At 34.6% G+C, this 27004-nt stretch overlaps 7 protein-coding genes and 1 long non-coding RNA gene across 12 annotated transcripts in view; 5 read left to right on the plus strand and 3 right to left on the minus strand.

Moving 5' to 3' along the window:
* Positions 1-2493, minus strand: part of LOC101243463 (monocarboxylate transporter 5-like) — a 5328-nt gene extending 2835 nt beyond the window's left edge. The window contains exons 1-4 of one of the 2 annotated variants that reach the window (XM_018816047.2): positions 1971-2493; positions 1407-1559; positions 1213-1352; positions 874-1138 (exon numbers count right to left, since the gene is read on the minus strand). In XM_018816047.2, the coding sequence (XP_018671592.1) occupies positions 874-1138; positions 1213-1352; positions 1407-1559; positions 1971-1980 (568 nt within the window). In that variant the 5' untranslated portion in view covers positions 1981-2493. Of the gene's footprint in view, positions 1-873; positions 1139-1212; positions 1560-1970 lie in introns of both variants that reach the window. The other variant, XM_026838943.1, reaches the window with a different exon arrangement.
* On the plus strand, positions 2353-3449 carry LOC113475164. The gene is made up of 2 exons (XR_003396910.1): positions 2353-2433; positions 2845-3449. It is a non-coding gene; the product is annotated as an uncharacterized LOC113475164 (long non-coding RNA).
* Positions 3450-3988: 539 nt separating this feature from the next.
* Positions 3989-7545, minus strand: LOC100181508 (1,4-alpha-glucan-branching enzyme-like). Its single transcript, XM_026838942.1, is given in 16 exon segments — positions 3989-4455; positions 4523-4640; positions 4731-4861; positions 4921-5105; positions 5193-5355; positions 5443-5553; positions 5642-5740; positions 5801-5940; positions 6002-6120; positions 6177-6386; positions 6458-6684; positions 6748-6793; positions 6795-6880; positions 6949-7058; positions 7129-7295; positions 7354-7545. Coding segments are annotated over 16 exon segments (2358 nt in total). The 5' UTR covers positions 7470-7545; the 3' UTR covers positions 3989-4125.
* Positions 7546-11875: 4330 nt separating this feature from the next.
* Positions 11876-15985, plus strand: LOC100180724 (epoxide hydrolase 4-like). Of its 4 annotated transcripts, none has more exons than XM_002129991.4 (7): positions 11876-12115; positions 12271-12397; positions 12957-13051; positions 13211-13400; positions 13645-13853; positions 14230-14351; positions 14714-15581. In XM_002129991.4, exons 1-7 carry the CDS (start codon positions 11950-11952, stop codon positions 14822-14824), a joined length of 1020 nt encoding a protein of 339 aa, XP_002130027.1. In that variant the 5' UTR covers positions 11876-11949; the 3' UTR covers positions 14825-15581. The 4 variants fall into 4 exon arrangements, 3 of the variants coding, with proteins under 3 accessions (XP_002130027.1, XP_026694738.1, XP_018671594.1); XR_717659.3 differs by having other exon boundaries at positions 11893-12115; positions 13645-13789; XM_026838937.1 differs by lacking the exon at positions 14714-15581 and adding an exon at positions 15903-15985 and having other exon boundaries at positions 11893-12115.
* LOC100183080 lies at positions 15838-19682 on the minus strand. Its single transcript, XM_002130103.4, has 6 exons — positions 19492-19682; positions 19264-19370; positions 18659-18835; positions 18159-18220; positions 17762-17906; positions 15838-17014 (listed from the first exon to the last, which is right to left on the minus strand). The coding sequence occupies exons 1-6, from the start codon at positions 19520-19522 to the stop codon at positions 16289-16291; spliced, it is 1248 nt and encodes a 415-aa protein (XP_002130139.1). The 5' UTR covers positions 19523-19682; the 3' UTR covers positions 15838-16288.
* A 1268-nt stretch (positions 19683-20950) lies between these two features.
* On the plus strand, positions 20951-22476 carry LOC100179176 (tctex1 domain-containing protein 1-like). Its single transcript, XM_002130151.3, has 3 exons — positions 20951-21089; positions 21473-21576; positions 22005-22476. Exons 1-3 carry the CDS (start codon positions 21008-21010, stop codon positions 22326-22328), a joined length of 510 nt encoding a protein of 169 aa, XP_002130187.1. The 5' UTR covers positions 20951-21007; the 3' UTR covers positions 22329-22476.
* Positions 22477-23220: 744 nt separating this feature from the next.
* Positions 23221-23932, plus strand: LOC100178357 (intraflagellar transport protein 20 homolog). Its single transcript, XM_002130188.4, has one exon. It carries the CDS (start codon positions 23481-23483, stop codon positions 23877-23879), a length of 399 nt encoding a protein of 132 aa, XP_002130224.1. The 5' UTR covers positions 23221-23480; the 3' UTR covers positions 23880-23932.
* A 203-nt stretch (positions 23933-24135) lies between these two features.
* On the plus strand, positions 24136-26508 carry LOC100176757 (MFS-type transporter SLC18B1-like). The gene is made up of 5 exons (XM_018816052.2): positions 24136-24659; positions 24831-24965; positions 25279-25374; positions 25642-25715; positions 26269-26508. Exons 1-5 carry the CDS (start codon positions 24222-24224, stop codon positions 26489-26491), a joined length of 966 nt encoding a protein of 321 aa, XP_018671597.1. The 5' UTR covers positions 24136-24221; the 3' UTR covers positions 26492-26508.
* Positions 26509-27004: the final 496 nt, after the last annotated feature.

The raw sequence follows: 27004 nt of genomic DNA on the forward strand, positions 1-27004 counted from the left end.
AAAAATACAAACAAAAACGCATAACATTACCATAAACTGGTGTATCTAGCTGCAGTTTTGCATGTAAATTGCCGTGATTTTACTTTTTGGCTCACAAACTTAACACGTATACCCGGCAACGAAACTTAAGGTATCTTTGTAAAATTTGCCTAATATCGAAGTGGCATTAAGGAAAACAATACTAAGTTACTATTTTTGGTCCTCTGCTTAAATTAGTAAGCTACCTTTTCTGCGACACCGGGTCTTTATGAAATCGGAAAACGCGAACACCTTATCTGCTAGTACTTAAGCAGTTTGGAGCTGCATGTCCACTCATGTTGGATTATAAATGTAGTAAAGAATGGCTCTGTAGATTCGTAGGTATGATCATATACTTTTATGTAAACTAAGCTGATCGATGCTAGTCTTAATCGCCAACGTAAAGTACCCTGTTAAACCACACTGTAAGCCGAAAACCAGTCAAAATATTAATTTACTCCACATTAATTCCTAGATTTAATATTATATAACAAGATTTATATTAGAAATTATATTTTAAATGTTAAAACAACCGCTATACGTGTTTCCTAGCTTTGTATCGCTTACAAGAACCAAATGAACACATGCCGACGATGCATTTCTATAGGCGATTCACGCTCTGTGGGCTCCGTAATGGCGCAGACGAGCGCCGTTTCCTAACTTGGTCTATACTAACTTTGGTTAAAACATGCAGTATTATTGGTATACCCATAAAGCATACAGCATAATAAATTTATATAACCATATCCCTATCACTACGAGTTAGAAAAACGTCAAATCATTAAACTCGATTGGAAAATATATAAGACATGTTATGTGTGGTATATTAATCTTATATGCTTGACAGTACCATACCTATTACATAAGCGTAGACGACTCCTAAATATTTCCACTGTGGCGTTAGCATTGTTACAAGGCCCGCGATTACTGAACAAACAACATAAACGGACGCAAGACTAAATCTTCTGCATGAATCTTCCCCAAACATTGAACCGTAAGCCATAATCTTTTCACCGATAACAGCGGCAAGTATTCTGCCAACAAAAGAGGTAACCCCGTATGCAGTTAATACCCAAGCTCCGGTTGCAGAAGGTATACCGATACTTTCCATGTAATCAATCTGCAAGAAACAATAAGCTAGTTAAAGTTTCGTCTTTACTAACCATAAGTAAAGTGTATTTAGAAAGCACTTACAAGAAAGACGCTGGGCAGGTAGTAGCTTACACTCCAGCATAAAGTTGCAAACAACCACAAATAGAAGGCGGGTGTTTTACACAAAGTTATCAACGCCTCGCATCTGTTTGACTTGGTGATCACTATCGTATCGGAATTTTCTAAAAAAAAACATATTAAAAAGAAATAGCAACTTGGCGTTTGTTTAAAGATACCTTCACGTGAAGATGTGCTTTCAATTGCGGGTTTAAATGTAGCTACGCATGGTAAGCCAACTACAAAAATGATTGATGCAAATATTTGAAATCTGTGCCGCCATCCAAGCTTTGTAACAATAACCTCGGATATGACATTAGATAATAAGGCGCCTGTAAAACACAAGCGTGCGGTTACCTATTGCTGTAGTATTTCACCCGCTTCCTGGTCTCGCTTTGATAGCATTTATTCGGCGCTTTGTTCCTGCAGCGCGCGTCGAGTAATTAACGCTTTTGTTGCGTCGTGTTGTGCAGAGTCGTCAGTTTAGTATAGTCAACGTCGGTTCAGTTACTGTAGTAGTTATTTTGGTAAAGCGTTTACTTTAGATTAAGATGTGTTATCGTTTACTATTTGTTTGTAGATATCCATTATTTAAGTCAGGAAAAGCTAAATAAAATGTCAGTTTATCACAACTGGAAGCGGTATATAAATATGAGTTATTTAATGTTTTCCATAGCAATCGCATGGAACATAGCAAATAAGGCTAGTTAAATCTGTGTATATACATCATAACAACGTCTCACCGAACGACATCCCGCTTGAAGCAAGTCCAGTGGCAAGAGCCCGATTCTCGTTAGGAAAGTATGCGCCAAGCAAAACCGTGCCCGAGTTTATAATGAAGTTAAAACTTATGCCAAATAAAATACTGCGAGAAAAGAAATATGGCAGATCAAAAGTTTTTAGAGCGGTTTAAAAGACGCTCATTAGGTCGTATATATTTACTTAATGTTTATTCTAACCTGTAGGTAAGAAACATCACATACACATTATGAACGAATGACGTTGCTAGCAAAGCAGCTGAAGCTCCAATTACTCCAATCAACGCAACATATCGCGCACCAAGACGACTTTGAATGAGGATGTTGCTAACTGGTGAAATGCCACGGGCGAAACCAGCAACCAACGATCCAATCCACCCTTAAAGAACATGCTCGTATCAATCGAACCGAAAACTCCCCCAATACAGCAAAAAAGAGTTTAACCAAGGTATCAAATAAAAAGTATATGTTTAATAACACTTCAATAAATATACTAAATACATAATATAAGACTATTTTAAGCGATTCGCAATCAGTCACTGTAAGAACGGGCTGTTTAAAACCATTGTTATTTTAGATTAATAAAATAAATTAATTAGGATAACACGTAAAAACTCGACAAGCATTTAAAAGGAGCATCATATTTTTATGAATTTTAATTTACCGGATTCGAATCTAGTGGCATTGAATTCATGAGATAATGGTGATACGATGGTACCAAAACTTGCTACTTCTAGAGTAGGGGCTACATTAAGAAAAAAGGCTGCCACTACTACGACCCAGCCCCATTTCTAAAAAGATAATTTTACAAAATTATAAAAATTAAAAAAATAAAAATTTTACAACTAACCATTTTTAGATTGTTTTTTACAAGTTGAAGCACAGAAGGTCTATGCTCGGTAACGTTTTGATCAGCTGCAATAAATTATAACAGTTTCGTTTAATCAAAACCCAGTCTGAAACCAAAATAATCATCACACTCACCCATGCTGGTGTTCGAAACACAATTTCAAGTTATAATCGATGTTGTTAATTTTACTTGTACATAGCCGGCCTGCGCTGTTATACCTAAAAATGCCACGACTCAAATTAATGTAACAAACGTTAAGCGACGCGTTCTAGTTGATCCATCAACGCGTTCATGCATATAGAAGCCTTTTTAAAACTAATATCTGTTCGTAGAAGAAATGTACTGACGTTTTGTTTACCAGGTTCGCTGTGGCTATAAAAATAAACAGACAGTAACTATATGAAAACATTTGCTTAATACACAGCACTCCAAGAAATATGTTTTTTTATGTTGAATATATTTCTGAAATAATTGAAGGTTTACCAACCACCGCACGCAAATAAGCGTTTTACCGCTTGTACACTATAGCTTATTGCTTTCTTAAAAGATATGGTCCTGGTTGCAACCGCAAAGCTGTTGTAATATCAATCGGAAATAAATTCAACCATGGCATTGGGTGTTTCTTTTTAATTTTAAAACAGCTTCGTGATTCACAATTGATCGTGAACCCAAAATGTCCAAGTATTATTCGACAGTTTTCTTACGGTCCAACAAAGCGCGCGGTAGGGATGATTATTGTTGTTAATTATTAAAATGGGATGTTGAACGAATATAACATTTTTTCAATGACAGATAGAAAGCATATAAATGCTCTTGGATTCATATTAAAACTGTCGAAATTTCTTGGTTTGTGAGTTTGAATCATCAAGTTATGGTATCGTAGTTTAATAAAGCATAGTAGGGTGGGGGGAAAGGGGACACCTTTAGCACATAATATCCAAAAATCCTGATCGTGTTTTAAACAATTACCAACGGTCTATGGTAGTCGTGAGGATACGGTTTTATAATTATTTGAAATTTCTTTGTTTACTACCAAATGTGACGAGAAAATCGAATGCTAAGGTGTTAAGTGTACAGCTGAAAAAAGTAAGTTCTGCACTCAGCAAGAGTATATTGACTGTTTTACTTTATAACCCAAAGCAACAAGCATGAATAAATTAAACTTCGTTTATTGGACATTAATATTTATAAGGCATCGAACAATCAGAATTCCACAACAATACAACACAAATCTACACACAATAAGACACGTATTCCACAAAAAGAGTCACAGGTTTGGTGCGAATGGTTCTACCAGTATTGCTGACGACTGTTGTATTCATGACCTCGGTTCTTGTATTCGTCGCTGTAAGATCTTTTGTTAAAATCTTGACCATATGCTCCACTGGTGAATTTGTTGTCGTATGCTCCAAATGAGGATCGGCTTTCGTCGTTATATTTGGAGGATTCACTGTGGCGTTCGAGATCAAATCGAACATTACGGCTGCAGCCAGAAATTGAGTCATTTTGGCCTGGGCCGTAGTAAGAAGTGCAAGCGTTGTTGCTACTGTTGACGTAGTTGCTTCTGTGTGCAAGGTTGGAAAGAGAAAGCACCAAAGCTGATCTTGAAGGCAAGTAGATCTAAAAGTGAAGCAAACGATTTAAAAAAAGTTCTAGGGTTCAAAACACTTTGTTAATATAAACTTGCCATCATTGAATTAGGGAAGTTGTCGTAATGACCCGTCTTGGCATGGAATTCAATATTGGATTGGTTTCTGCTGTGACCACCAAAGCAACGATCATCAGAATCCAACACAATTTTATAGCTGAAAATATTCAAGTTTGGAATAATATCCGGTTAAAGACATTGCTTGTATGTATGCATGTATATATAAAAGATTTGCGCATTCGTCTACCTTCCAAATCGTTCCACTGGGATTCTGTAATCTGGGTAACTCTTCGTTGGGTGAAAGTTAAACGCGAAAATAAGTCCAGCACGTTCGAACACAAACACCTTGTCACTTTCCTCTGCTCGAGTTACTACAGCCTATTATGTGGAAGTTGTTATACATCAGATTAATGAAGATTTCGTTTGAAATAATGTACCTGATTAGATTTTAACCACCCATATCGCTCTTCTGTCTTGTTCATAGCTCGGTCGAATCGGTTTAGAAACTTGTATCTAAGTTGTTGGTTGTCAGCTAGATGAAACTGTCTTCGAGCGAGTTGGTAGCTGTCATTATTTGAAGGGGAAGGGAGCTCAACCCAGTCAGGATGGCCAAACTCATTCCCTATGGAAATGTATCACAATAAGAGATACATAAACAACTTTTAAAACGCATAGTTATAACAAAGGCAAACAAGTTTACATAACTCACCAATAAAGTTAAGAAATCCTTGTCCGGCAAATGCGTGGGTAAATAACCGAGTCATCTTATACAGACTCAACCCACGATCTAAACATGGGGTCAACTGTTGTGATTCCGACATTGACGAATCTCCGATCAATTTACGACTCATTGTCATTCGACCAACTTCGTTCTGAGAATTACAAGAAGTCGATTAAAACAATCAATGTGAGATGGAACACTCTAAAAATCATCTCGTGATACATCTTTTCCAACAAACCTGTTCGTGATGTTCTGTGAACATGATTCGTTTTTCTTCGACTCGATTTTCTCTGATTATTTGTCTGATAAAATGCATATTCCAATCTTCGTCTCGCGTATCATTAAATAACTGTAAACATGAATTTTGCTTGATAACAACTGTCACGTAACAATGAATATACTAATTTTAGTAAGATGCGTAGCTGGTATGAACAAACCTTTGCCCATACGTTTGCAGCATCCTTAGAAAGCCTGTAGTCGAATCCAAGTCCTCCTTCGCTTACGGGTCTGCAAAGAGCTGGCATACCTGGTACATCCTGTAATTGAACAAGTTAGGAATCTTCACCAATCACAAGGTGATATTAAGGTGCTTTTACCTCAGCAATGGTGATCACGTTCGGGTAGAAATTGTGAAGCATATCGTTCATCAACATGATGTAAGCCAAACCGTCAGTTTTCATTTGCATACCGAAGTATTGGGAGTCTTGATTATCTCGGAGAGAAAATCGTTGATCTGCTGGGGAAAAAAAACTTAAAAATAGAAACTTTGTTTCATTAAATGTAGAACCCATACATACCATATTTGGATGAGTCATGGAAGATCATTGATGACAATCCGTTGAATCGAAAGCCATCGACGTGATATTCGTTGACGTAATAACGTAATTGCGACATAAGGAATCGAAGAGTTTCCCATCTGCAAGTTTATAATAAATGTACATGCAAATATTTATTTTTAAAACTATCGCATACTTTTTATAATCGAAAATTCGGGTATCATGTTCGTTGTTGAAACCCCTAGCTCCCTCTTCAAAGAAGCAAGCCTCAGTTCCATCAAACATGTTCAATCCATCCAGAACGTTCTTGGATGCTTCTCCGTGCATGACGTCAACCATCACATAGATACCCATTCCATGAGCAGTTTGGACAAGTTTTTTGAATTCTTCAGGTGTTCCGTACCGACTGAAATGTTACGGCCGTTAATTAACTGATATGATTTGCTTATAAGTTGGTTAGATGGTCGCTGATATTACCTGGAGGTGGCAAAATAATTAGTGACTTGGTATCCCCAACTTGGGTAGTAGGAATGTTCGATCACAGCCATAAGAAGAAGCGAGTTGTATCCTTGATCCCGAATGCGAGGAAGAACGTTTGTTGTGAAGTGACGGTAAGTGGAAACTTCACAACGATCGGATGCAATTCCAATGTGTGCTTCGTAGATACGAAGACGATCCGGTTTGTTTGGTCGTGTATGAGTAAACTGCAAAGCAAAACCGTAAGAACAAGAAATATAATCGTACACGTTGTTGTAATGACATTAGACCTGTACTTGTTGCGACGAAGGAGGATTCCAGAACCTCCATTTGAAATCCTTGGTTGCCCCCACGCTGAACAACATACTTTGCCCATGGAGAAATTCGTTCGATTCGTTGGTTGTCTTTCGTTTCAATAACGATCTGTACAGAATTTCATACATAATACCAGCAGTTTTCAACATAGGTTTCACAATTACTTTTAAACTTACCTTAAGCTCACTGCAGTGACGAATAGCACAAGATCCGTCTCGGTTTGGAGGAATAAAGAGTTCCCATTTACCGAACCCGATCTCCCGATATTGAACAAGATTCCAGTTATCTGTCAAATGATTTCAATTGGAAGTCTGACTTTTTCTTTACAAGCTACTAAGCAAAAAAACGAGTCTTACTAAATTCTCCTTTTAGATAAACAGCTCTCGCATTCGGAATCCATTCCATGCATCTTACTCCTCCGTCTCCCGTCATTATCACTCCGAACTCCTTGTGTCCTTGAGTAAATCGCTCCGTACCCTCCTTCCTTTCAATCGACATCTTTGTCTTCTCGAACATTCCATGTCTTCAACAAAAAGTTGTTATACCGGCATATAAACCGATTTGTTATCTATCACACTTACCTTGCCCGAATGTCGCCTTCGTACATTCGTAGCTGAGGGTAGCTACGAAAGAGATTCTCAATAGCGGAAATTCTGAACTGATGCATACCTTGGTTGTTGTAGCTTGAGCATTCCATTATGATAAGAAGCAGAATTGTCTTGAGGGTGAAGATGCTTTGATTGAAGTTTGAACTGAATGATGATGTTGTATTGTTTCGGCCCACCCTTTTATACTCGATATTGTCTAATCTCTTTACAATTAAACCCTTGGGAATTGCTTGAACCGGAAAGTTTCAAATTACTTTCCTGCAACTACGCCCCACTAGTCTAATTGCGATTTTGTAATCCTTCATCATTTTAATCCGATAAATAGGAAACAAACGGGTTTAAGCGTGGGAGTGTTATTACGTGTAAGGCATTATTGGTTAACTTTTTTAATGTTATCGTATAGTAAACATATTACAATGGGTATATAGTAGGGTGGGGCAAGATGGGACATCTTTGGCACATAACATACAAATATTCGATCGTTTTTTTACCAATTAACAATGATCTGTGGAAATCGTGGGGATATGGGTTTATACTTCTTCGATGTTCTTTGTTTACTACCCAAAGGGACGAGAAAATAATAAAATGAAACGGTGTCCCTTCTTCTCCCCTTACTCTAATGAAAGCAGCATATAACAGCAATGTAAGGTTTAAGAAGCTTCAAAGCGTAATTACTTAAACGGCCGATGCAGAAACAAATGTATAACATACGTGTACCGCTAGATAAAATTATCAATGGTCAACTGTAAGTCTTTAAATTGTGTACATGACTACAGTCTATAAATATTTTTATAATGAATCGTATATGGCACAAGTTATATAAAAATATACACAGTAGTAAAAGCGGACCGTGCCACGATATTGAACACAAGAGATCACAGATCTAATGAATGAGCACGTTTTTAACTAATTAGCATAATATAGTAGAGTCGGGGAAGATGGGGCACCTTTAACACATAATATCCAAATAGCCTGATCGTGTTTTAAACAATTAACAACGGTCTGTGGAAGTCGTGATGATACGGTTTTATAATTCATTAAATGTTCTTTGGTTACTACTAAATCAAAAGAGAAAACAAAATGAAAAGGTGTCCCATCTACCCCCAACCTGCTATATTAATTAATCCTTTTACTACAACGGTCGACTGGGCTCGATCAAAAACAAATCTGAAGTAACAAACAAAACGGGTTCTAGTCGACATTGGTGACTGTGGAGCAGTAGGCAGAATGTATTTATACATGTATTATAACTAATGAACGTTATGATTATGAGGATTGAGTGATTGGTAGAGAATATGTGTAAATACGCTTTGTACAACTCCTGTACCATGCGTTTACTGTAAACTTACACTAGTTAACATTGTCGTCGCTTGAAAACGTTTGTTTTCATAAATTTTGACAAACCGTAATCACGCAGTAATCAGGTAATGTTAGAAGTTAATATTAATCATATGATGTTGAATTAAAAATTATGGTTCAATTACGATTAATGATAATACGGTATAAGAGTAATGCATTTAATGCGTCCCCACTTAAATGCTAATAGTTTGATTCAGTCGTGAATCGTTGTGTGGATTTCTTATCTTATATAACACGTGCCGTCGTTCCCCGCCAAATTCCAGACAGTGTTTTCGCTAAATGTAAAGTGCATGAGGAAAGTAATCGTTAATTAATCGCTCATCGTGCGGTTATAAATCTAAAAATTCAGTCCAAAAGTTATAAATATATATTATGATTTGATTTAAATCAAGAGATCAAAGAAAAATGCTAGAATTAGGAATTGAGATAAGTGCGGAAAATAGTCTCGCAAAAAACAACAACAACAACAACAACAACAACAAGAACAACTGTTCAAAGAAAAGAGATCTATATGATCACTAACGTGCTCAATAAGTTCACGCTATAGGCCAATTAAAGTGGAGCATAATTTAATATGAAAGATTAATTAGTAAGTTCCAATTTGACAATCTTTGAGCGGAATGATGACAGCGGGGATTTTTAATAAGTTGTCAAATTATTAGAGCATAATGACAGCAGCGGATGTAAAAGTACATTTTAAGCCAGATAAGATCTGTGTAACAAAAACAATGTCTGGTAATTAAAACTTCCTTCACATTTAATTCATAAGGATTAAAGAGATCAGACACCCTGGTCTATAAAAAGGCAGACCGAAACAATACGACATCATCATTCAATTCAGGCTTGGGTCAACAAAGCATCTTCAGCTTTAAAGAAAACTTTGCTTCTTATCATAATGGATTGCTCAAGCTACAACAACCAAGTTATGCATCAGTGCAGAGTTCCCGCCACCCTTAGCTTCAACTGTACAAAGGGGACATTTAGGCAAGGTAGGTGTGACAGATAATAACTTGTGTTGTATGTCGGTATAACAACGTTTTGTTTAAGATATAGTACAATGGGGGAAGATAGGACACTTAAGCACATATTTCCAAATATTTCCAAAATCAAAATAGATGACGGTTTTTGGTTAATACCACGAATTAGTACTATCATTCCTTTATTAATTGACACCAATTTAATAAAAAATAATAAATCACACGAGGACTTATTTAACTATCCGCACAACAAGTGAAATTTTACAAATTCGAAAACACACAGGATAAGATGGGACAGTTTGAAATCATTGTTAATTTTGATTATTAGGTGTATTTATTTATAGAAATATACGTAAATAACACGAAATAATGCTGTACGCTTTGAAAAGTAAGTCTAAACATTCTTTTTCTTGCCCTACTGCTATAGTTTTTAACATGTTACCTATACATTATATTATTGCATAACAATTGGTACAAAATATTATCTTTTTATTATATCAGTATCTTATAGTTGAAAACCCCCTGAGGTATAAATTACTAAATTAAAAGCAAATCTTTTAAAGTTTGGCAATGAAAACATACAAAACTACAATGTGGGGGAAGATGGGACTCTAAATTGAAATATATTTACATTAGCAGTATTCTACAACTTGTAGTTAACCTACCGAGTTTAACAAGCTGTGCTAGTTTCTTTGCCATGTAAACTTTATATATATACCGTTTAACTGATATTTTTTGTTGTTTTTTATCTTAAATTAAAGTCATATTGACCACTGCCTGTTTTCTTTATGCTTATATCTCAGTGTTTTTTTACAAAACTGAAACTAGTTTTATGAGACGGTTGTTTTATGAAGCTATGAAACTAGTTTAATCGTTCGCACACGCAAACTAAAAAAATCATTGGCTTTACTATGATTTAGCGAGTATTAAAAAATAGCACCTTACTATTTCGCATTTTTTTACCTGTTCAAAGTATACTGTTTCTATTTTACATATTTTTTTAATATTTAAAAACAGTAATGAGCTTTGACGGGCGTTTTATAAGGTCGTGATAATACTGTCGAATAATTCTGTAACCTTATTTTCCTGATTATCATTACATGGGGGTCCGTAAAAAGAAAATTAAAAAATAGTCTCGTCTGACAAAGTGTCCCATCTTCTCCCACCCTACTATATGAAATGTTCGAGAAGACTGTAAGATGTCAATTGAAAAGAAGGAGAGTTTGGAGCGATTTACTCAAGATCCCCGGAAGAAGACGGAGGAGTAAGATCCCTGGAATGGATTCCAAACGCAAGAACTATTTATCTTAAAGCAGATTCAGTAAGATCTGGTATTATCTCAATGACACAGTCGTCTAATGAAAATCACTTGACAGATAACTGGAATCATGTTCAAATATTTGTGTCAAATAAAGTGAATGTTTCTTGTACATTCAACGATTGTCAACGGCTGTCAGTTCTTGGTATAAACTTGTGGGTCTATAAATAAATAATAGACCGACCAAAAATACTGATGTTTTTTGGCAGTTATACAGAAAAAAAAGAACGACCTACAAAGTTACATACGTGGTAAGCGGGCACAAGCTGCATGAAACAGATTATCCGTGTTATAACGCCTGTCGTCTTATCTCTATGGAAAGATAAAACAAGTTAAGTTTATTTATTCAACTTACTTTATGAAGTTGTATAATATACGTACCCTTTCATTAAATCTCTGCTCTTTTGTTAAATGTTAGCGCGGGACTCAAAGCCATAGAAATTGTATTTCTATGGCTTTGGCGGGACTCATTTGGTTTGCGCCCCAGCCTCCAGGATGTATGCAGTACAATTCGATAACAATATTTTCCGAATCGTCATTTATTTTACACAAACATAGTGAAATTGCAAATACACTAAAACGTTACAGTTGAATTTTATTTCGGTATGAGCACGGGGCATTGTCGGAGTTTTGTTTGCTTAGCATGCACCGACTGTTCCGCATTTTTGGCCAATCATTCCTCAGATTTGTATAAGTTGCCTAAACTTCCTATCTACCTATTACTTCCGTTATCTAATTGGTCAGCAGACTTCGCCGCCAACTCTGCCACTTTATGCGGCTTTAATTACGTACCGCTCGCACTGTTGTCTTTTTTAATGTACTTTCCTACTTCCTTGTTTAGTTCTATTTGCCACGTTACTCCTTTTGCTGCTTGCAAGTAAAGTACTGTAAAGTACATTTCAGCAGAAAAGAATCATGAGCAACAGGCTCTTAGACATTTTTCTTGGTCTGTGCTATTATGCGGTTGGTTGTTTCTGGGCTAGCATTGTGGTCCCAGTGGTCACCGTTTACACCCTATTAGGGGGAAAACAACGAGTTAACAAGTTTTTTACGAAGGGAGATCATTCTAAATTACCCGAAGGTAATAAATAATATTTGTTATTATTATTTTAAACATGGATCGTTTGTTTGTATAAGTGTGATGCCATGTAATCGCAAAGTTCATAAATTCTTGTTATATATGTATATTGAATTATATAAATGTTTGAACTTGGAACTGTTTTTGATTTCATTTAGTCGCCAGCTGTGTCAAGGTTAATCATGATTTCATTCAAACTGAATCTGGAAACAAATTTCATTATGTTCACCTTGGAGAAAAAGATAAACCGCTGATGATCATTCTTCATGGATTCCCGGACTGTTGGTAAGTTATAAGCCGTTTTACCAAACTTTTTGTGATACACACATAAATGAATGAATATTACCTATTTATCCTTACGTGGGGAGACAAAGACGGTCATTATAACGAGGGTGTTTTATTATACATCTCATGCTTGCTCTGTGTATTTGAACAGATTGTCCTTAACTTTTTGGGATACATATACCCTTTTAGTTATCCGGCACCCCAATATTTCATAATGAGTTTTCTGATTAACAGGCCTTAGCAGGGTAGTTCGATCATTTGTTGTTAACATTATGTTACCATAAACGGCAAACTAATTTAAACTGATTGAGCGATACCAATTTATATTACTACTTTAGTGGTATAATATTAAATAGGTTTTTAAAATGATCTTTTTTAAAGAAGGATAATATTTTTAGTTGTGTGATGACATGCTCTTCAATTCCCCTTGGGAGTCGGTGGTCACAGACTCACAGAAGTGATATTTATTAGACAACTATTTCATATAGCTATGGTTAAAGGTTATGTTTCAAAATGAGTTTGTTACACCATAGTCGTTTTATGAACTTTTTAATTGCAGGTATACATGGAGGCACATGATGAAGCAGTATAGTGATCGGTATTATGTTGTTCTATTTGAGATGAGAGGATATGGTGATTCTTGCAAACCGGAAGGTATAAAGCCCAAATCAATGTTAAACTGTTGATATTATCATCTAATGAAGAAAAGTAATGAAGAAAGTTTTTTTTCAGGGATTTTATACACACTTTTTTAAAAAAAGCAAGAAAATTATATTTTTTGAACATGCTAACTCAAATTAATTTTTATTTCAGGAATTAATAAGTATCACATGGATTATTTGGTAAACGACGTTGCTGAAATAATTGAAGCACTTGGCTACCCTCGTGCTACATTAGTTGCGCATGACTGGGGTGGTGCCATTGCTTGGGAAGTACCAAAATACTTTCCTCATCTTGTTGATAAAGTGGTCATCATGAATGCTCCAGTTTTCAGTGCATTAGTGTAAGATATGAAATAAAACGTAACAGTTAAAAATAGTAATTAAATACCAAAACATATAAACTGTATCAAGTGAAATACTGACAGTTTAAATATTAATTTTGTACAACCTTGTGATAAAATATCGTTTCGCAGAAAATGCTTGTCTCGGAATCCCATCCAGTTCTTAAAGAGCTGGTACATACTGACAGTTAAACCATTACTTTTACACAACTTTGTGGTAAAAATATAAAATATCATATTGCAGAAAATGCTTGTCTCAGAATCCCATCCAGTTCTTAAAGAGCTGGTACATATTCTTGTTCCAAATCCCTTGGATTCCAGAGCTCTTGATAAAGTCTAATGATTATGGTGTCTTGAAAGATACACAGAAGAACCTGACTTCTGAAGAGGTGAATGTTTTTAAGCATTGTGTTGGAAGGAACATCACGTATCCGATCAACTACTACAGAGGAAGTAAGATCGAATAAACAACAGCTCAAGATCAAACATGCCTACAATTGTAGCAATTCTTACTGTTTAGTGCATAGCAAAAAAATACATATATCAATAATTTTGTTTTTGCAATTTTCACTAAAACAGGTATATGTTTGCAAGGGTGTATTTTATGGTCATCCTTTTTAATATCCCTAATTGTCAGTATTTAATACGGCTGTATTTTTTGATAGTATCTATAGTTTTCTGTTGTATAGGCTATTGGTTTTTTTAGGAAATCCTATTTACCAAGGCCTAGGACTTCCACAGAAATGTAAGCAAGTAACTTCCTATTATTGTTTTTTTTTAGAAAATCACATACAATTTTCTGTTGTATAGGCTATTGTTTGTTTTTTAGGAAATCCTATTTACCAAGGCTTAGGACTTCCACAGAAGTGTAAGCAAGTAACACAACCTCTTCTCCTAATATGGGGTGATAAGGATACAGCCTTGGATAAAATACTGGTCCCATATTGTAAGGTAAGTAAATTTTTGTTCCTCAACATTTTTCTGAAGTCAAAAGTGTATGGAGCCAGATGTGTGTGAAAACGTAAATTTGGAAAAGTATTTAAATTATTTATCTTGAGAGAAAATTGGCTGTTATTGCTATATATATTTATTCTGAAACATATTTACAACAGAATATATACTAAATTGGAGAGTAGGCCTACCAAAATGTACCTATGGCCATGTTTTTAAAGTCTGTGCTGCATGGATAGGCCGAGTACAATAATCTGTAATATTAAGTCAAATTCTATATAACATCTAATTCAAGTAGAGCAGTATTCACAATATAGTCATAAAAGACGAATGGATATTGGTTTAATAGTGTAAACATTTAGGAGCATGCAACCAACATGAAAGTTTGCATGGTAGAAGGAGCAACACATTGGGTAATGCAGGATGAACCAGATATAGTTTATAATGAGATGGACAAGTTTCTGAATATTTAAACCTTGTTGTGTGCTTACGTACTGCATGTGTGATTTAGTTAATGGCAGATCTTTTTGCTTCTTTGTTTAGTGCGGTCATTCTGCATGGTGTAAGTGCAATACACACACATTTAGTATATAAGCATTATACATTGTTATGTTATATTTAATTTTCAATGATTTTAATCTTGTTGCATAATTGTACGATGTAGCTATGCTATGCAGAAAACAATATTGTTTTTTACTCGACTAAGCAATTTAGACTTAGTTTAAAAGATGTTATATGGAGATTTCATTTTGCTTTAAATCGTATTTGCATCAAAGATTGCTTGAATTTCATTCAATAATGTCTCATAATGTTTTATTTTTTCCGAATAGTTAAATAACAGAAATGTTAAGATTGCGGTTTTTGTTGTAGCCAGATATAAATTTGTGAAGCACAAAAATAACTATAAATGGTAATTTGTTGTAAAATAATATTACCCTGATATCTTTGGACTCAAACTTTTCTATACATTTTACCCTAAAAATTTTCTTAAAAAGTCTATTAGAAGTTCGGTAGAAAAACATAGGAAACAAGATGATGGTATTTCTTAGTTGCGAATATTATATATATTTTATATTTAACAAAGTATAGTTACTTATCTTAGTTCGATTAAGAAATGGAATGATAATTTCACGTTCCCCGTAAAACTGTTAATGAGTAAAACTGTTATGGACTTGCGAAAAATTAATTTGTTGGACAATGTTTATAATATCTATATTAAACGAGACTATTTATACAATGTATGAAACTTGTAAGTGATGAATCAGTCAGATGGGTTAACCTGTTAGCTGTTACTCTGTTGGCTATTTGGTTCAGGTGTAAAATGCTACTCTGTTTCTTTTTACGACTGCAGCACTGGGTTTATGCAAATAGTAGTGGGCTTAAGATTCTAATGTAGGAATAAGTTTTACATATTAAGCAGTACCACAGCATGATCAAAAGTAAAACTTTGTCATATTCCTTGTTGCTATGTGTACATATCACAATATGAGATTAACAGCTCCTGTTTATTTATATACAAAGATTTTTATGAATGTGCATTTACTTCTACAGTGTAACATGGCTTGAATGAATAGGTGCTTCAGTGTATAGATGTAACAAAGCATCAAGGTAAATAAAACAACAATTTAAATAGATGACAAAAATATATATTTACTGCACAGTTAATAGTGGTTGAAGAATCTCACATGTCATAGAATTTTTAATACATTGGTATTAAATAACCTCTAAAAATCTGCACCCAATTTACATGTGGATTTTACAAGCGTACCACCAAGTTTGAAGCACTTTTCCTTATTATTAATGGAACAATGTTACAGCTATTCTGCATAGACAAAATAAAATAATAAAACTGAGTAAAACGACATTACCAAGAAAAATAGAATGGTATCGTTAGCTATGCTACTGTCGATACGAGAGTAATATGTATGTAGCAATGTTTAGATCTTTTGTGCTACCATTACATCATCTTTGCCAGTGTCTTTTTCAGAGTGGACATCTGCATCATAAACATCACTTTCATCCTCTTCAGAAGGAACTACTTTTAACTTTGGATTTCCTGATTTCTTTTCACCTACCAGGGGCTTGGATAGATTTTCATTTGCCGCTTGTTCTTTCAAAGATACTACTTTCTTTTCTTCGATTCCATCTTTTGGCTTATTTTGCTCAGTGGTTGCTTTTTCGGCCACTTTTGTTTTTACCTGAACACTAGCTTTGATTCCCTTCTCTGGTAGAATTTCTTTTATCTCTGACACTTCTGTGTCCTTTTTATCTTTTTCAACAGATTCTTTTGCTGTTTTTGGTTGGCCTAATGGTTCAGGATGGTCATTCTTTTCAGGCAATTTGTTTTGTGTTGCTTCAAGATCAAGGGCTGTATCAGCAGATTTACCGGTTTTGGTTTTACCAGAATCTGGATTTGCCACTTTGGGCTTCTCAGTGCTATGATCAGATTTAAATATGTTTGATGTATTAGTTACATTGGAAGATTCTTTTTTCACATTTTCAGCATTTAAGTTTGATTCACTTGATTCTGGAGATAGACCAGTGCTTTCTAGAGGCTCAACATTCTTAATACCTTGCAGTCCTAAAGATAATGCATCTTCTTTTAAAGCCGGGTTTCCTTTCTCCAATGGTTCAACATTTTCACTTAGTTGCAAAGTTTTACCCTAAACACAAAATAAAATTTAGCTAACCTAGTTATTTTGCACGTGTATCTTCCCTATCAATTGCCAAATTATTATTCTGTTGGCCACAAATCACAAACGATACATATTATGCGTTTTTTAAATTAACTTTTATCACTGCCTACTAGTACGTAAATAATGTTTATTTAAATAACCCAGAAAACAAAAGTTTTTAAGGGGTAATGATATTAATGTATGCTGGCATACCACGATGTGTACTGCACTTTACAATACTGAATAGGCATCTTTATTACTTAGTCTTAGATATATTAAATTGTGCAATTAATCCCATTTATAGAGCTCTGCTCTATTGTTTTACTTTGTACTGAATTTAAACCTTTTTGACATAATGGTCAAACATCCTGTGATAAACCAGTGTATAACATTATTGCACTATAGGGTATTCAAATATGACGATACAGAACAAAACTGTAACAATAACATATTGATATCCTGATGTGTGATTTTATCGACAGGTTAACCTATTGTACTGTTAAAACATCCTGTGCGCTGCATGCACTGGATCATGTTTCATACAGACAGGGTTTAGCATTGGTATAATAATGCAATTTTGTAATAATATATAGGATATAGACATCAATCAATAAGCTGTATTATACTAAGCAAAACACGTTCTCTAAAATGTACTATTTTGCTCTCAAAGAAACTAACATTCATATAATCTAAATTCCATAGAATATTAAAGTTTAGCCTCCTAAAAAAACTTACATTTTTTTCAAAGGTATCCACTTTTAACACCATTTCATGAAGTTGTTGCTTTAGTTCCGCATTTGTATTTCGTAATTCTTCCAATTCGCTTTCCTTTTCAGCTACTGCTTGCTGCAACTCAGTTATTTTGGATTCCTTTTCGACTCTGTATTAGTAAAATTTAGAATTTAAAAATAATGCCCAATAAAAGTACCTATTCTATATGTGAGGCTTACAAAGAGGAATTTTGGCCAGAATTGATGGGAGTTTTGGTCAGTGGTCACAATAGTCAGATTTTCATAATTTTATTATTCAGTATTTAAATTAATAAAAACTAAAAAGCAAGGATTTGAGAGCAAATCAATTTGTTTACTTTAAACAAACTATCATACTCTATAAACTGATTTTAATTTCTTACAATTGTTTGTGTGCATCATCTCTTTGTATTCCCATCTCCAGTTTATTTGTTTGCAAAGATTTCTGAAATTCAATTAAAATAACATTTTACAGTTGAACTTGCAAGTAATATTGCATTTATAAATCACAAAAATTTAACAACTTGTTGGTTCACAATGTAATTTTTGGCTTAAATGCAACAATAAGCACACAGTTAAAATCAAGGCTTACAGAGCATGGCAGCTACAATGCATATCTGTTTTTTCAAATGTTTTTTATGTACACCACGGATGTGAACACCAATAAATTTAACAACATATAAAATAAATAGGCATTTGGAATACTTCAGCATTGTTTATGAAAATGCTTCCTCTGTAAACCTATTTAAAGATTTTACTTGTGCACATGAGAAATATATGTGTGATACTTTATCAGAAAACAGCATATCTCTAGACAAGTATAAAAATGAAACTATAGACTACCCAACAGTGTGATATCATTACTATTCCACTAAAACATTACCGTTAAAGCCGAGCAATCATTCAAATCAGAAGTCAGTTTAGATTTCTTGTTCATAATTTCGATGTTTTCTACTTTTTTACTGTTAAGTTCCTCAAAAATAATATTTTTGTTGGAACTACATGTCTGAAAAGTCTTTAGTGTTTGCCTATATTTCTCTTCCATATCATCAGCTCTTTCCTGGATGAGAATGAATGAATTTAACTATTTATCCCATCTTGTGCACCATCACCATGTATATATATAAGTTAATATAACTTTGTGGGTAAATATTTTTGTTGGTATAGATCAGTGGTTCTTAAAACTTTTTGTATGCTTTACTCATTCAACAAAGATGCTTATCAGATTTACCCCCAACATGTAGTATGATGCTTATTGCTTATTTATTCAAATAAATTTACCCAAGTTTAATAAATGCTGGTATAGATCAACCCATTTGTGGCTACTGCCCACTATAAATGTCTTGCCCAAGGAGAAATAAAGTACTGCATTTATGCATATTTTAAAACTGTAACTGTTAGGGAATCAAGGATTGCTAAAACTGTTGAAAAGCTCTGATTTAGCTTACAAGTTGTAACAATAGGGTTGGATTCATAAAAGGTAATCACCTTCATGTTAACTGAAGCTTGTTTGTAGCTAAGTGCAATTAGCAATGCAATGCACATTGAAAGGAACAGGAAAATCATTATCCGACCACCTTGCCTTCCATTGCGAACTGTAAAACAAACAAATAACAGCTTAAGTTTCATTACTAAACTTACTAACAAAAGTAAAAATATATTACCAACAGCCATCGAAAAAGGTTAATATCACCAAGATTTAAAATAAATAATTACCTTTATCTCCGTAATGCACCATGTTATTCATTGCAAATATATTATGGGAAACCAAAAGTTACGTCTTGTAAAAAGTATCTGTAATAAAATAAACGTTCATGATATAAACTAACTCATTCCATTATGCCTACTGAGTTGTTGTGAAAACATAAATAAATTTCAACTGACATTGACATATATCTGATTTGTTGTGTTCTATCTACTTTGCTACTACATAAGCATTATTACGTTACTTAGGACGTACACCGGCATATGCAGTCATTCGTGACCAATACGTCAACGTCATTCGCATGACTTTAGCACCCCGAAAGTTAATTATTATTTTGTTACTGTTTTGAAGTAATATTTTGCGTAAATCGACGTATACGGATAGCTTGCTATTGTACGTATTTATTTAACTAGCCTTAACATAGGGAGGGGTACACCATCTAAATGGACTAACCAATGCACGATTCCAGTTAAAGTTAATATAGTATACTATGGGGGAGATGAGATACCGTTAGAACACTATGTCCAAATATACTGATCGTGTTTTAAACAGGTAACAACGGTCTATGGGAGTAGAGAGGATACGGTTTTATAATGCTTTGAACGTTCTTTGTTTACTCCCAATGAAAATGTGTCCCATCTTCTCTCAACCTGCTGCTTTTAAATACCGAGTGGGCTATATTTTATTTTGCTTTGTTTCCGTACCGTTCACTTAAAAGCAATCGTCCACGTTGAAAATGCAATGATTGGTTGTACTGTATTGGAGAATAGCTACACTATATGTGAGTTCACCCTTGTTTTGTCGATAAATACATTTATAACACTTTAGCAGCGTTGCGCGTCCATTTTGTCGCAGAAAGTTTATAGAAACCAATGACGTTTTCAAGGATATGGTTAGATCCATAATCATTCCTTCCCGATTCTGAGTATCAATTGAATGAATACACATGATACCGCAGCGGTTTTATCCCCATAGGCCCATCAATAAAACAATTGTCTTTCCCAACAAAAGATTCAATGGGACAAAACATCCGTAACTAAGATACGACCACCATTGAAAAACTTCACTGGAGGTGTAAAGCCTCAACGCTTTTCATATTTCAATTTTGATTAACTTTTCGCTGTCAAATTAGTTTATCTAGTAAAATTCAAACCCAGATAACTCGAATGTCTTCGCACGTGCGCACAACATTTATTGTAGGTCTTATGTGCCTAAAATCACTTTTCTCTACAAAGGCTCGTATAAGAAGAACGTGATAGTTGCACTGCAGACAGATTTAGGCATGTCGAGAGCATGGTAATAAAGAATAACCAATATTTTTATTGATATTTCGATCAAAAGTTAAAGATTACAGCCGTTTCGCTACAGGTGTTGCTTTTATAGAACAGAGCATATATGCGCAGATTTAGAATAATAATTGTAAACCAATATTTATTGACTGAAATGCCTCTTAACTGCATTTTTATATCTCCCAATTCTAAAATCATATCTTTTTAAGGTATTTGTTTCATTACTGAAAGATACAAAATGAGCAAAGCTAGAAAGGTGAAGCTTGAAAAATCGAAGGGCAAACTGCTTGTGCCCTCCGATAATTCGCCAATGGACGATGGTAAGTTCCTTTTCTTAGTTATTTATGAGACGAAGCTAGTGGTTACAGCTTATTTGAGATGGTAAATGTTTACATAGCCGGTCTGTCAACACGTCAACTTCAAATACAAATATTGAATAGCCTCGATCATTGCGTATAGAGAATGGCGATAGTAACTGTATGGCCACAGTCCAAAGACATAACATCACATAAACTATGAAATAATGATTAACCTTTGCTCGTTTTCATTTGTTAGTTGTAGATTCCTATGTGCAACATGCCTTAATTTAAAATGGCGTTTTAGTATAATCACGCATATATTCTGCTTGGTTTATATAGTTTTTGAATATAATAGATTTAATAAATCGTACAGGTATTTTCGTAACAAAGTTATTACCCAACAGTAGCCATTGAGGAATTAAGATCTCAACAAGCAGCCAGCGAAGCGTCATTTTCGATTCATCCGAAAAAGGTGCAGTACGAAAATACGTACAGGATGGATCCAGAGGTAAGCGAACATATTATATAGATGTATAACATTCTCTTGGGGTCAATATTTTACCCGTATAAACGTGTTTTAACGAATGACGTTTTGTCGCTTTATTCCTGCCATTTCGTTACTTCGTATAGTAGGGTGGGGAAAGATGGGACACCTTTTCGTTATATTTTCTCGACCAATTAGGTAATAAACAAAGAACGCATGCAAAGAATTAGGAAACCGTATCTTCACGACTTCTAAAGATCGTTGGTAATTGTTTAAAACACGATCAGAGTATTTGTATATCATGTGCTAAATGTGTCCCATCTTTCCACAATACCCTATTATTTTTTGGAGACTAAACAAAAGACAAAAAAAGTATTATAATTATCATTCATATATAGGACTTTCACGTCTAGGTTGTTAAACTTATTATTTTTCTTTTTTATAAAACGCAGGATAGATTTAAGCCGTACGAGATTGAAGGAACTGCTATGAACATATTAAAAAGTCATCTTGGTGAAAGTGCTTATGACCCAGAAATGTGCCGCAATGAATCTCTTGCCATCGCGGCCAAAATATCCGAAGCTCTCAAAGCGAAAAACTACAAGCGATACAAGCACGTTGTGGTGGTCAGTATTGGTAGCCTGAAAGAACGTCCTGGTGTGTATCTTGGCAGTCGCTGTTTATGGAACGACAAGACAGACTCGTTTGCAACAGTACGATACCAAAACACGTCGTTGTATGCCATTGCCATGGTATATGGTCTCTACTATGAATAGTTGGTTTTCCATATGCGTGATGTTTTTATCTTGAAAGCCATATTTCCTGTAGTCGTTTACTTGTGAGCTCCTATATTTTTTTATTTCTCTTTTGTATGTCTTCAGTGTTGCAGCATTGTTATGTGAAATTAAAAGAAGCACAATTTTATGCTCGTAAAGTGTAAACGATGAAATAATAAGTTAAGTATTATATAGGAAAGTAGTGGTGGTGACGTCACACTCGCTTGCTCTACTTAGTGTTAACAAAGCCATAAAATACCCGTTATAAATGAATAAATGTAACCTATATTTATCCTCGCATGACAGACGATTTTATACACAAGGGATTTTTTTAGTTTAATGTACATGACTAACAATTTGTATACCTATTGGAGGGTTGGAGCAATTGTTGTTAAGTGTCTTGCACAACACATACGCCCGCAGTGGTAGCAGCGACGAGCCTTGAATTTGTAATGTTATGGAAAGGCCCTCTATCCGCTGTGCTACGGTGCCAAATGCTGATTAGACTCTTAATTTAATATTATGTTTATACCGTTTAATGACCGCTAATTCACCCAGTGGTACATGTACTGGCTTGGTGGCCAACGTTTGCGATTGGCGGCTAGCGTATATAATAAACATACAACGACTGACTCTGGCGGCTCGTTATTTCAAATCAATATATTACATTATCGAATGTTGTGTATTATATATTGAACTTTATCAACCATTTATATAGAAGTGAAGTTTCACTTGGAAGCACGCCAGAGATATAGTTTATAACAGAGGACCCTGGTTTATAATATGTCGGTGACCAAACATAAAAATAATAAAAACTATTGAAGCCAACGAAGCGTAACATACCAAGCGAACGAAAAAGTTGAGGTGGTAAATAAACAAAATTGAAATTACACCATCGCACCGAAACATGCCGGACGTTAAATGTGCATGTGCTTTAGCTTCGTAGCCTTTAGATTACTGTTCAATGAGGTAAATGGACGCTTTGGTGGCTATACGGTTCTACAGCTGGTCAACTGCTGTCACCGCCACGCAGTGACAGGTCGACTGAATCTGAGCTTTAGAGATTAAACAATAACTGTATATTGTCACTTTAACCTATATTGTTAATAGCAGGTCTTAAATTGTCGTTACTTATTAATTAAAAGCTGGATCATGATTTCCGAAGATATTTTGGAGAAGGCAGGGCTTCATTTTGACGAAGTTAACAAGCTCAGAGTTTTAAAACCAGACACTAATCAGCAGACATCTGAACTGAAAGAGGAATGCCACGAATTCGTCTCGAAAATCGACCAGTTTCAAAAACTTGTTGGTAGCTTCATAGAAATGACCGACACAATCGCAAAAGATGTTGAAAATGAGAAAATGAAAGCCATCGGTTCTCGTAACATGCTCAAGTCAATTGCCAAGCAGAGGGAATCCCAGCAACAACAGTTGAAAGCACTCATAGCGGAGAAGAAAACACAACTTGAGCGATTGAATGTGCAACACCAGTCTCTGAGGAAACAAGAGGCCGAACAAGTTGAATTCATTGACCAATTCTCAACTTCTTAATTTTGGTTTTCATTCTAAATTTCTCCTTTAAAAATAGAAGTTCCTAAAGCAAATTTATTGTACTATATTCTGAAATAGTAATTTCTTGTTTCTGTTGGTGCTTATTTTGGTTGCAATGAAGATTGAACCATTTTGTTAGTAATACATGTATAAGTAAAACACATAACTTTATTTAATATTCACAATGTTTTGTTTTTGTTTGTAATACGCCTGTGTTTTAAACTTTTAAATAATTTATATAATATACAGAGTAAAGCTAAAACGTTTAGTATTCATTAGAATTATCATTACTACGTATTTAATTTTGTATATATTTTTGTAGTGATGTCCTTGACGTAAAACATGCCTGAAAATATTGATAATCAAGCAGATACTTCTGCCGATGTTTCACATTGCTCATCCGAGTTTGACCATCAAAACCCTCCATTGGATTCTGTTGATATACGATTTTCTGGTTTAAAAACCTTTGATATTCCTAACAACACAACATCAAATTCCTTATCTGATCATGGACAACAGTCTGAATCAAATACTGATCAACAATATAACATACGGGGCGTCTTGCCTTTATATCGACGGTCAAATTCTGTTTCAATGGCTCCGCCAAGTCATGCAGATATAAGGAAAAGGACTTCAAAGAGTTTTTCAGTGAATGCAGATAGCCCAACGTCGTATGGGTCGTTTGAACACAATCAGTTTGTATCAAATCTGGTGCAACCTTGCGACGTAGACGATATATTTGATGATGATCCTTGCACTAATTTAATAGAGAGAGACAAGGTAGTGTGTGATACTGACTGTGTCTGTGTGTATTACTATTAAAGTAATATATATATTTAATACTATATATATATATATATATATAGTATTAAAGTAATATAATATATATTCAAAATATATATAGCTTTTGAATGCATTTATTTTAACGCATTATGATTTGTTAATTTTTAGGATCCAGATGATGTGGTGGAGAAATTATATTGGGGATACACAAAACGTCAGTTGAAAGTTTTTGTTTCACTAGTGTTACTGTCATTAAATGACATCATGGGCTACTCTGCAATTGCTCCATTTTTTCCTGTGGTGGTAAGTGTAACGTAAAGGCCCATTTCTAATCATATGAATACTATGCATTATAAATTCAGTGTATATTTTGCTGACTGGAATCTATTACCTTCAATATCTTGGCTACAGAATCATACTGTTGAAGTAACTCAAATTAAATAATTGTAAAAGTTTAAAGTTCTTACTAAATTCTAGTAACACTCTCAGCTTTTAATGTAAAATGCAGTTAAATATGTCCTGCTCAACAGTTATAAATTTCTTACAGGCAAAAGCAAATGTGTGAATTAGATTTTGTGAAATAAAGCCCTTTATATATATATATTTATTTTTTTAGGCCGCACAAAAAGGTCTTACCTCAGTTCAAGTTGGGTTAATATTCTCATCATATTCGATCACTGGAATCTTCTTTTCTTTTGTTACTGGAATTGTAGTATGTTATCTTTGGTTGGCATTAATCATAGTTTATATTAAAAAGATGTTATATAGCTTTTGGCACATAGTTGTTGCTACATCAGGTATAATGTCGTTGCTACATAAGGTATAATGTCGGAAATAAACACTAAAGTTGTGTGTTGATTATTATAAGAAATATGTGTATTGAATTTCAAAACCTACAACTTTAATAATAATTTAATATTTTATATTAAGACTAAAATGGCCACATCCATAGTATAAACATCTCTTTAACATTATACAGTTAGTTCGTGTTGGTGCCAAGTTTTGTGTTATTGCTGGAATGTTCTGGAATGCTGGAGCAATCCTTTGCTTTGGGTAAACACATTTTTTTACACATACACAATACACTAACAGCTATCATAACCTGTGATCATTAATTTTTAGCCAAATGTGGGCTTACATTCCATACTTGGTATTAAAGATCTAATTGAATAAAATTTTGGCTTGAAATTAAAAAATTCTGGTCAGTGTTATAAAACCATATTTTTAGCGAGTTTTTTGTCAACATTTTATATAAAGCAATATAACGCTTCTAGACCATTGTTATTTGGTAAGATTTGCCACGAGTAAGCTGTATGCTGACTATATTGGTCCATGTAACGAACACATCTTCCCACTCAGTACTACGTGTTTTGTTTATCTGCTATTTATGAGTTCTACGTAATAAAAAGCATGTGAACCACTTCCTGTTACCAAGCATTCCACCACTTATAACAATCTTGCACTTACAGCTTTCATTTTAGTAGTGATAATGTGCTTGAGGTAAAAATGTAGTCCCATTAAAAGGGTTAATGTCAATATATATCACACTGAGCACTATGTATTTAATCAATGTACTTCACTGGTTTATTAATCTATCTTTTACCAGGCTGTTGGGAAATGTCGATGCCACTTCATTCCTCATACTTTCCATAATAAGCAGAGGCTTAATGGGTCTTGGTAGCAGCGCGGCCTTCACCGCCATGTTTGCCATTGTATTCCAGGAGTTTTCCGAGCGATCAATAACCGTGTTGAGTTTATCTGAAGCTTTAGTTGGCGTTGGTGGTATGTTAGGACCAGTGGTTGGAGGAGTTCTTTATACAGTAAGTTAAATTAATATAGACCCTTAAATTTACTGTGTCGTTGATATACTAAGAAAAGTTTTGTAAGAATGAGTTGGTACGCGAGGAATGACCTTGTGTTTAGGCCATGGTGGGGCTACTACTAAGAGAAAAAAGTTGTTCTTTGTACACAGATATCATGTCTTTTTAACACAAATCTGGGGTGGCATTGTTAAAATTCGATTACCTGCTTAGTCTTAGTTATCAAACATTAGAAACTTCTGGATTAATTCAGTAAACGCATTAAACTGTTGCTGATCTTTTTATATAGACACCCAACATCAGCTTAAAAGCTGGTATTCAGTTCAAACATGGTGTTAAAACATAAGGATGTCACCCTATTTTATTGCTTGTACACCATGGCATAGTGGTTAGCGCACCTGCCTGTAACCCAGAGGTAATGGGCAATTGTTCCAAGCATGCTACCATTGTGGGCGTATGTGTCTTTGGGCTAGACACTTAACGGCAATTGCTCCAACTAGGGTCACTAATAGTTGTNTAGGG

This window comes from Ciona intestinalis, unplaced genomic scaffold (genome assembly GCF_000224145.3).
Source record: "Ciona intestinalis unplaced genomic scaffold, KH HT000129.2, whole genome shotgun sequence".
NCBI classification, from domain to species: Eukaryota; Metazoa; Chordata; class Ascidiacea; order Phlebobranchia; family Cionidae; genus Ciona; species Ciona intestinalis.